The sequence below is a fragment of the Nannobrachium achirus genome, assembly GCF_963921795.1.
Source record: "Nannobrachium achirus genome assembly, chromosome: 23".
Classification (NCBI taxonomy): domain Eukaryota; kingdom Metazoa; phylum Chordata; class Actinopteri; order Myctophiformes; family Myctophidae; genus Nannobrachium; species Nannobrachium achirus.
Window position 1 is genome coordinate 43,207,032 of NC_137830.1, and position 11,377 is coordinate 43,218,408.

The 11,377-nt window shown below is 42.6% G+C and overlaps 1 protein-coding gene across 1 annotated transcript; it reads right to left on the reverse strand.

The window, feature by feature from the left end:
* LOC308308933 (leukotriene A-4 hydrolase-like) lies at positions 1-9,396 on the reverse strand (the record flags this gene model as incomplete). Its single annotated transcript, XM_080754388.1, has 16 exons — positions 9,331-9,396; positions 8,657-8,761; positions 7,386-7,438; positions 7,220-7,292; positions 6,403-6,543; positions 6,044-6,067; positions 5,872-5,942; positions 5,105-5,216; positions 4,042-4,186; positions 2,175-2,278; positions 1,979-2,049; positions 1,344-1,398; positions 1,000-1,095; positions 788-870; positions 266-370; positions 1-133 (listed from the first exon to the last, which is right to left on the reverse strand). The coding sequence occupies exons 1-16, from the start codon at positions 9,379-9,381 to the stop codon at positions 1-3; spliced, it is 1,422 nt and encodes a 473-aa protein (XP_080610514.1). The 5' UTR covers positions 9,382-9,396.
* Positions 9,397-11,377: the final 1,981 nt, after the last annotated feature.

Below are 11,377 nucleotides of genomic sequence, written 5' to 3' on the forward strand. Positions count from 1 at the left end.
TTACAAAGCAGTGCTGGTATCCACCTTCAGGTCTTTGGCAACCAGACCCGCTGTCACATAGTGCATGGCTGCACGGTGAGCCAAGAAAACACGCACAGCCTCCTCGCGGTACTTGTCAAAGTTATACACCTCTCTGTGAAAAGAACAGGGGGGGGGGGGGGGGGGAGCTTCAGAGTATAATTCACCAGGGCATTTAACAGTGTAACAAATATCCCATTTGTCACATCTGCAGATCGTTTGACGACACAGGATAATGGTAGCAAACCTGAAGAGAGGACGTGTGAACTTCATCCTCCCCTGATCTGTTGCCATCTTCAGTGCCATTGGAACCATATCCTCCCATTTGGACTTTACACACAGTCGCAGCCACCTGGAGAGAGTCAGTAGGTGAGTTTCCATTAAAATGCATCAAAAACATGTTTCAGAAAATCTGCAAAATAAAATGTAGTGGATGGAAATCCACTACTGTTAGGTTAATATTAGGTGTTGGTTGAGATAAGCAGACATGGCTCTATTTCTCTAGTCAGATGAGACGCATATTTGACTAACCGAGATAGATATTGCTTGATGCTCTTTTATCCGAAAATGCTATTTTACACAGCCTGCCTGGTTGCCAATTGGGCTGCAAACTGAAGCACACTGGTTGAACAGAGGCTGTGAGACATTTATTTCAATGTAGGCCAAATAACATGTTCATGAACAATTGAACAGAGGGGCATTCGTTATTATCATCTGAATGTACAGTAGGTCTTCTACGGCTAACAGATTCTGATTTTGAGGTTCTCACCTGAAACGGATCTCTGCGTTCATGTAGGTGTTGAGATTGTACACCTCCTGCATCTTCTGCACATGGCTTAGTGGGAGAGGCTCCTGGAGGAACAGCCATAATCAGGCAATTGAACATTTCTCTCCGACTTATTTGAGCATTCCAGGGACACAGGCATGCCTCTGCACGTGAGTAGCTAGTATGGCGAGCAGGAAGAGTGACGCGTGACTTACCTCCTGAAGAAGAAGGGACAGGAACTCAATGAGCTGGTGGGAAGAGAAAGTCTTCACGTCGGCTTCTTTGAAACCCCCAAGGTCTCCCTCTTTGGCCTGAAGGGAGAGAAGGAGAACAAATGTAGGGAAGGACAAAGGAAGGTTGTACAATTAAAGCCTGATTTTGATTTACACTTAGTTGCATGCCCGTGTCATACAATGAAAAACAAAAAACATCTACTGTACAAGCTCACAACGCATCGCACGTTGTGAGCGTGTAGACCGGCTATTTTTGGGATGTGGCACAACACTCAACGTAAGTATAACTTAGGCTTAAATGCTGCAGGCAATGGAACAATCATTACCTGGACCCATCTCTGACACAGAGCAATGCAGGCATCAGCTAGCGTTGTGTCATATCTGGAACAGGAAATAAAAGTTGCACATAAAAAACTAAAAACAATATCAGCAGCACTAACACAAGAATCAAGAGGGTAAATCGGTGGGTCAGAAACCTTAAAGCAGGGGTCTTCAACGTTTTGAGTCCAAGGACCCCTTAGTTGAGAGAGAGATGAAGCAGGGACCCCCACAACCTGTTCATAGATTCCATATAGTTTCACTGTTTGACAGCACTATCGTCAGTGTATTTTGGATTCATGTCAATTTGTGTTTTCAGATATTTAACCACTTGAATTGTCAATACTTAATAAACTTGACCTTTCACTCTGTACTTAGTCTGCTCTTTTTCCCCTCTACACCAAAGCTCTTTGCCGTAAATAGCCGATCTACAAGCTCACAACGCCCTGCTATTTTTGGCTGAAGTTCTCTGAATATGGACGCTAGGGCTCAAGTGGTTAATATAAAAAAGGAGAAGAAAAAGGTTTCTATCACTCAAAGATTTGGAGGACCCCCTGTAGTAACTCTGAGGACCCCCTAGGTGTCCCGGACCCCCTGTTGAAGACCTCTGCCTTAAAGAGTACTTGTACTGTACTTTACTCACTGTGGTTGGACAGGGGGCATTCCAGGAGTGTGCATCCAAGCATTCCAGTCCACCTTGTTGAGAATGTCAACCTGCAGTGAACAACATGCAGATTAGAAACCTAACTTAACTTTTCTACAATCTCTGAGGTTACAAATGGATAAAGCAACACAGAGAACTTCACCGTGTACACCAAGTGTAACACCAGTCATGTTACCTTGTCTTTGAAGTAGGTAAAAAGGTAGTTCTTCCATTCCTCTGTGGTGACACTGCTGTAGGCAAAGAGCTGGATGTAGGACTTGACAAAACCCATGAACACCTCTGGAACGGTCAATCATAAACAGCCAGATTACAAAACCACACATACAGTAGTAACATGAAGCTTTGCTAATCTATTCATTCCATCTAGATAAGGCATGTAGGGCCCTATTTTCGTCCATGCCTTACCCCTTATCCCTAAACTCTTTAGACATTTTTGTGCCCTAATTAATGTACCCTCTGAAACCAATACACTCAAATGCAAATTTAAACAATCAAACAATTAATAAATAAATTGAACTTACAAAATGAATACAGTAGAAAATACAAATAAAGCCAGAGAAGAAACCCATTCAAGCAAATGTGTACATATTTTATAAATAAGTTTAAAGATATTTTTGAAATAATTGACATCCACCTCTGCATTGAATTTATTAAAGGGGTGTTTCATTTAGATTTCATTTTCATTTCTAGAGGAGTTCCTGTGTGACCGAAACATGATCTGACATTGATCCTTTTATAAATTCAATGTAAGGGTGATCCAGTGTGCACGGTTTGGATGCACACAGAAGTGAGAAATCCATTTGGTGTGCGTGTTGTTTTCAACTCATACATTTTGACCTGTTAAAAAGCCTATCAAAGGAACCTAGCAAGTTGACACTTTTGGGCGTGACGTGACATGCATAGCAATGTTCTAAAACCAGACTTCATAGTTCATACCCACATATGTTTCCTTCTGCTTCTCTGCATTATTGAAAGCGTTACTTAGTGTACTTGCAAGTGCTGACAAGTTAATTTGCTATTTGTGTGCCTTCTGGGTCAGCACAACATCCTACTCTTTAAGACTTTCTAGTTGAGCACCATTGTGTTCTTGCTAAAAAACGGATTTATCAGGAGTGGAAAATAAAAAGACCTAGCCTAGAGAGCAACTGTGGTTCAGCAAGATATATATTATAAATGTGAGATATTATGTGGGCATAGTTTGTAAATACACTACTCATCTTAAAATTCAAGCGCTGTGCTCTAGGAACATTCAGACCACACACACTGGCCTCTTCAAGTGAAAAGCAGAGTTATTCAAGCATCTGTATTGTGACAGCAGGAAGTCACAATGCAATGGCTGAGGCTTGTTTGGTAATCTCAACAGTACAAAACACAGTAAACATGTTTACACAAAATAATACCATCCTCAACATAGTAAACATGTTCACACAAAAAAAAACATTCTCCGCAAGACAACTATTCCACAATCACCGAATACGCTGGCCATTCGTAAATTAACTGATATCAAAGTGCTCTGTCAAAACCAGAGTGCTCTGAAATCTGAGAAGATTCTCATAGCTTATTTACGACACTCTCGGGTACTGGTTGGCTGTTTTTTAGTTTCAGGGGACAGTTGAGTCGACAGGCCCATCTCCATCTGGGAGGATGGTTATGATGTGCTGATGTGTTGCGTTCTTTCTTTTGTTTCCTATGGTGCAATATGGTCGTGGACATGTTGTCCATAATTATGGAGTTGGGTGCGTGGGTGGGCGGATGGTTGTTGTTACACTTACGCTTATACAATTATTATCTGCATCTTGTGACCATGTCTATGTTCTTGTTTATGCGTGTTTACTGTGTTTTTATTATATGCTGTAACATAAAATCACCCAGTTTGAGACATGCTAATAAACCTAATGACCTTGAACTATGTGTGCATGTACCAATGCAATGTTACTGGGCGGGGTACAATTAAACCGATACAGAAGTTTACCATTTGCTTGTTATTGCTTTGTTCAGAATTAAATGTTTTGTGGAGGTAACTGATGTTAAGACATTGTCACCTGGGCCACCCATGAGCTCTTCTAGATGGTAGAGCAGAGCAAAGCCCTTCTCGTAGGGTACAGAAGAAAAGGCATCGTCAGGGTCCACTTCGTGTAGGCTAGGAACCAGATTGGTCAGGGGGTTGTTGGCCCCGAAGGTATTAACCTGGGAGATAGAGGGACGACAGTCAGCAGGTTTGAAACGGACACAGCCAATATAATGGACCATACACCATATAAGATTCATGTTTGTTTACATAGCCGTTAACAAGCTTTCCAATCAGTCAATGTTGCATTAAAATGCATTAAATTGCAGTAACAAAAATGTTGTTGACCATAAAATAATAAGGTCCATGTGGTTGATTTGCACACCTTACTGCAGGGTTCCCCAATAGGCGGCCCGCGGGCCATTTGCGGCCCGCGGGGGGCTACTGTCTGGCCCACACAAACCCCAGTAATAATGGTGGTATAAGAGCAGCAACAACACTAGTATATCGTCGTTGTCGGGTGGAAATCTCTTATCTCCAAATGTGTACGTTATTTCGCAAATCATACAAGGCTGTCGCACAAAAGTAGTGAAAACAGCAGATCTACAAGCACACAACGCCTCGCACTGCGAGGCGTTGTGTGCTTGTAGATCGGCTGTTTTCACTAGTTTAAAACATTTTTTAAATGATTACAAGATTTTCACCCGACAACGACGAAAAAAGTCGCTGGAGTAGCAGGAACGCCACCGTCGCCCCCTGCAATGTTGTGGCCCTCGGCTTGGTACCCTAGACATAATTTGGCCCTTGGGGAAAACTAATTGGGGAACCCTGCCTTACTGTAAAAAATAGAATTCAATGGCTTCCTCAAAAATCGAACAACCTATACAAAATGTGTACTACGAGTCATAGTCAATGAACAGTAAGGCCCTTAAAGCGAGGATGAATGAGTGTATATATCTGTGTGTGTGTGTGTGTGTGTGTGTGTGTGTGTGTGTGTGTGTGTGTGTGTGTGTGTGTGTGTGTGTGTGTGTGTGTGTGTGTGTGTGTGTGTGTGTGTGTGTGTGTGTGTGTGTGTGTGTGTGTGTGTGTGTTCTCACTGAATCCTGCAGGTCTTTCCAGCCTCCCATGGCTTTAAATTGTCTGAATTGCTCACTTTCCATAGACCTGCCAATCATCCTCTCCAAATAGACCGTGTGTCCCTCGTTCAACCTGTCATCAACATGTAAGCAAGAGGTCACGTGGAGCTCAGAACCATTTCGCCGAAACGCTGCACCAGCAGTAGGGATGGGAGGATATGAAAATGTCATATCACGATTATTGTGACAAAAGAAATCGCGATTTACAATATAATCGCGATAATCAAAATCCACTCTCCTGGGGCCAAACATTTGCCAAAAAAATAGCAGATCTATAAGCTCATAACACGTCGCGACGCGTTGTGAGCTTGTAGATCGGCTATTTTTGGGCAAAGACATTTGATAGAAAGTGAAAAAATACTGTATCAAGTACGAATATTATAAGTACCTTTTACCAATTATAGAGGGTTTAAGTGGTACTGGATATGCAGCTCAGCAAATGTACCTTGCTCTTTACTGTACTCTGTTCTTTTTCTTACTTCTCTGTAACTTTGTAAATAACCTTATACTGCTGTGCTGCCTCTGGGCAACTGATTTTCCCCCTTGGGATAATAAAGGTATCTATCTATCTATCTAAATAAAAAGTGAATTGATCCCAGTGCATGACGGAGGACGATATCACAATAAATGTAATCTCCACGATACGATTATGGTGAGTGTTTTTTTATCACGATAAACGATAATATCGCGTATCGTCCCATCCCTAACCAGCAGTCACTATGGCTTACCAGAAGTGTTCCCACGTCTTGTTCGTTACCAGGTTGCCAGTCCAGCTGTGGGAGATCTCATGGGCAATGACCTGCCAAGATGTAGAACACATACAGTAGCTCAGCACAGCTATATCAATAGACATGGATCAGTTTACAGTACCTGGCCAACATTGGAAGGCTGTTTACTCACATTCGACAAGGACCTGTCTCCTGCCTGCAAGATATAAAGACAACAATTTATGTATAATAATAAATATGAATAATAAATAATGACTGTCAACAACAGAATGGAGGTTGGGGGCCATTCAGACATTGGCTGCGGTGTGTGTGCGCATTCACACATTCCTTACCACAGTGGTTCCCAAACCTTTTAGCTCGTGACCCAAAAGAGAAATTAGACGTTTGCTCGGGACACAAAAACTAGTGAAAATCTACAAGCTCCCCTCATTCTCAAACGATACGGAGAAGATGTCTCACGCATATATGTGATTGCGGCCTTAGGGACCCATAAAAATGTCCTGACCCAGTGTTTGGGGAACAGGGCCTTACCAGCAGGGTGGGGGTGGCGAAGGTGAGGCAGGGGTTCTCCATACCTCCGTAAGGGAAAGAGGGCGGCAGCACAAGGATGTCATACTGGCCCCACACATATGGTCCTGCCAGGTCCTCAGCCGTCTTCAACATGGTCTCCGTCTGAGAGCAATACATACACGCACATGAAGGGAGCAGGCATATCCTGTGTATCTCCATGAACTACATCAGAGGTCTTCAACGTTTTCAGGCCAAGGGCCCCGTAGTTGAGAGAGAGAGATGAACCTTTTCATAGATTCCATATAGTTTTATTGTTTGTCAGCACAAGCATCATTGTATTTTGGATTCATGTCAATTGGTGTTTTCCATATAGTTTCATTGTTTGACAGCACATGCATCATTGTATTTTGGATTCATGTCAATTGGTGTTTTCCATATAGTTTCATTGTTTGACAGCACATGCATCAGTGTATTTTGGATTCATGTCAATTTGTGTTTTCAGAAATGTAACCACTTGAACCGTCAATACTTTACCTTTACTTAGTCTGCTCTTTTTCCCCTTTACACTAAACCTCTTTGCCGGAAATAGCCGATCTACAAGCTCAAACAAAACACCTTGCGCTTGTGAGCTTGAAGATCTGCTATTTTTGGCTAAAGTTCTCAGATTATGGGTTCAAGTGGTTAATATAAAAAAGGAGAAAAAGGTGTCTATCACACAAAGATTTGGAGGACCCCCTGTAGTAACTCTGAGGACCCCCTTGGGGTCCCAGACCCCCTGTCGAAGACCCTTGAACTAGATGAAGTACATCATGATTGGTGCTAGCAGAGAGAAACTCACCTCAGAGAACTCAAAAGCTGCCTTGTCTACAAACTCCTTCTCGGACCACACGCGAGACCTCGGCCCAATCTCTCTAGTAATTGAACAGATGAGAAAGCACTCTTTGGTTATTTAGACGCAGCTGATTGAGTTGAGTCAAAATAACTGTGATCATGTGTATTTTTACCTGCTTTCCAGAACTCCCACCACTATGGCAATGAGATAAGAGGGCATGGGCACCTGGGAAAAAATCATAGATTAGGCTTTTCAAACTTTTTTATGTCACAGACCCCCACATTTCATTGGATCATCATTTCAAATCATTCCTAAGGAGCCTGTTATGAAATGTGTTGATATGATTTGGTTAATTAAACCGACAAAATGTCATAATACACACATGAGAAGTTGATTCCTAGTGATGATATTTAATTGTCATAATATTTTCTTTAGAAAATAATAATTTATGGGGCGCCTGGTGGTCAAGACGCATACCACATACTAGGCTATGATGCCTGCTGGCGTCGCCGGTTCGATTCCCGATCCGGACGACCTTTGCCACATGTCATTCCCCATCTCTCTCCCCATTTCCTGTCAGTCTACTGTCCTATCAATAAAGGCATAAAAAAAAGCCCCCCAAAAAAAAGAAATAATAGTTTATACATACAGATTTTTTTGCAATTAAACTCCTAATTTTACTGTGGAAACTCCTCAAGGACCTGTCCCTGTACCCCCAGAACCCACTTTGATACCACTGGGTTAGAGCATGACTGGTGAGAGCAAAAAACTGTGTTTATGCTATAGCTTTTATAGCTATTCTATATTGGTTATTAGAGAAGAATGTATGATAAGCTGGTAACTTGCAATAACCATATAACTACTTGTTTATCAGCAGCTCATCATTAGCTCCTCTTGTACTTTGAACACTGCTGCCAAGAGAAAAACAGTCAGATATCACATTGACCGGTGGGTGTAATTATGGGAACACATGTTTTCTGTTTTGGTTTTCTTGTGTTAATGGTAAGCCTACATAAGAATTGTCCTACTTTGGGGTTGAATTGGTGGGATGGGAGTGGCTAGCTTTGGGAGAGATCTTGTCTTGTCTGTCTGCATGGATGTATTTGTTGTATAATTTGTTTGTGTATTGTATGTGATGTTCATTTGTGCCATAACGACCCCCTCGAAAACAAGGTGGTGCATCTTGTAGGGCTGTCACGATTATGACATTTTACATGACGATTAATTGTCACTCAAATAATTGCTTGTAGATCTGCTATTTCCACTTTTTGAAAATGTTTGAAAATACTGTATATGAACATTTTCAACATGTAAACGATTATGACGATTACGAGAAAATAATTGCGATTATGTCAAATGATTGCGATTATGTCAAATAATTGCGATTAGATGATTATGTAATAATTGTGACAGGTCTATATACATGTGATGAGAGTGTCTTACTGGCTGTCTGAAACGGTAGATGATCCGGCTGCTGTCCTGAGGGTCGGGCTCCTGTCCATCTCGCATGGCACTCATCACTGCCACCAACTCCTTGGGGACAGAGACCTATACGCACACACGTCATACAACGATGATAGACCAGTGGTTTTCAACCTTTTTCATACCAAGGCCCATAATTTATGGAGCATTTGAGCCACGGACCACCATTTGATGGGATTTAGCATCTCGGACCCAATATTTTGGGTCAGACAATATTTTGTTATCGTTTTTTTTTATTTTGTTAAGATCCTTTTCTCCCACAATTCCATGCTGTATTGATGTGGTACCATAGGAGAGATAACAGGAGAGATAAAACGTTGATCAAAATAACAATTCTTCCACATTCTCTAATTGTGTAGACTTCTTGTAAATTAATTAATGCAGATGTTTAACAATAATTTAACTCTTGAGAGCATAAAATGTTACATTCTCAAGAGTTTAAGAACTATACAGGTCCATTTGTTTACTAACTCTCCATCATTTAGCTATGGACCACCTGGAACCCCCTCAAGGACCACTGGTAGACAGTAGACAGATCAAATTAAAAACACTAAGAAAAGCTAGTGCCTCCAGTTTTGTGTTTTGTTTTGGTGAGAAGATCTGACAAAGTGTGTGCATGTGTGTGTGTGTGTCACCTGAGCATAGTAGGTGTGCTTAACAGAGGGGCTGTCCTGGCATGGGACCATGCTCCTGCAGTGGTGAGCCTGTATACATACAGCATAAATCAATTCAACAACATCACTCACTAATGGGAATACATAACTGGAAGAGCGGGCGGGCGTGCTGGCGGATGTACGGAAGATTCATAACAATGAAAAATCCCTTCAGTTCACGACTGCACCTTGTTTAGACATTAATAACACAGGTAAGAGATGTTCAGACCAGGGGGAACAGGCTCTGTCTGAATGGATACAAGATAAGGAAGATGTTTAAAGTTAATGAAGCCCAATTGCGTAGCGTAGAGATGTCTTACAAGTTACAAGTTACAACATGCAAAGGGCAAGTGGTCATCATAACCACTTGTCATGGTTTAGAAAAACACTTTCAGAAAGTGTGTTTAGAAAAACACCTCTTTGAAAAAGAGGACCCCAGCCCTCAGTGTGTTCTCCCAGAATTAAATAAAAGGTAGAAAATGAAATGGTGACATGGACAATGTCCTGTGAAAACATTGCAGAACAAACACGGGATCATGTCGCTGTGTGACTGACTTGATGAAACGGAAGGAAAAAGAACAGGGACGTGCAGAGACTGTTTGCAGAGACATTTCTAAAAGGGCCTTTTGGTGAAAAAAACCAAAATAGCAGACCTCCAAGCTCACAACGTGTCGCGCTGCAACATGTTGTGAGCTTGGAGGTCGGCTATTTTCGGTACTTGATACCACACTAAACTAAGCATAAAAAAGGCAATACTGGAGATGTGGCATAAGTAACGGCATGGATTTCTACACAGTGAGGGTAATTCTTTCAACATAAGATGCTGCATTCAAGTTCAGGAGAGTTTGGACAAGGCAATTCTCTTGAATGCTGCCTTCAGGTATGGCATGGAAAGAGGGCATTTGCATTTCTTTCACCATAGTAAAAACTGCATTCATGGTCTGGAGAGGGCAAGGGCAGGGGTTCAAGACCCCTTTGATGTCTATGTGTTCTTCTGAAGGAGAAGGTAACGGTCATGCGGTGACAAAATTCCCCCGAACTACCTGGCTTTGGCTGAAGAGGTAGGGGTGCTCCTTGCCAGCGGTCTGTTCAGGGGTGAGCCACTGCAGTGCGGTGGCCTTCGGAGACGTTTCGTAGCTCACCTCCACGATGACATGCTGTCCCCTAACAATGTACACAGAAACATAACACAGTACAGTCACTGCACATTCCTGTTTGCATCTCTCCAGGTTTCAAGTTGACCTGAAAATACCCACCTGCGTGTGCCCCTGGACGTCACAGGCCCTAATGCGCATGCGTCGGCTGCGTCAGCGGTAGTTACGCCCCTGAATACATGTGCATATCAGAGCCCTAGAATGGAGAGTTGCGTCACTCCCGTTCACTTCATGGGGCCAGGTCTTCTACGCACACATCTATTGGCGTATAGTGACAAACGGCCAACCGGAAGTTTACAAAATGCATTGAAGTCTATGAGGTGTAAAGTGACAATGAACCACGTGACCAGCGCTGTTTCTGACCCCGCGGTGACACCACTCTCTGATTATACTGCTCTGGTGCATATCATATGGAAACTAGAAAATATTGTTCCTTCGAAACAATTGTGGGCTCGCTTCAAGCCAGAAAACAATGTCTATAAAAGTACAAAATGTCAAGATCGCAGGCAGTGCTCTCTTTGACGTTACTGAAATTAGCTGCATGCATGATTTGAGGCATTTTGTTCCAAAAATGTGTTATGCAAAAGTTGACCCGCTGGTGGCGCTATAACAGGCCAATGTGAGAAGGGAGGCATCTGTTCCTTGACCTAGTGGGAATGTGCTTGCAAGATTTCACGCATATCGCAGGCTGTATTCATGAATTAATTAAAAAATAAAGTGTGCATGCGTGTGTGTGTGCGTGCGTGAATGAATGAATAAATAATAAAGTGTAGGTGCGTGCGTGCGTGCGTGCACGTGCGTTCGCTCGCTCGCACGCACGCACGCACGCACGCACGCACGCACGCACGCACGCACGCACGCACGCACACACGTGT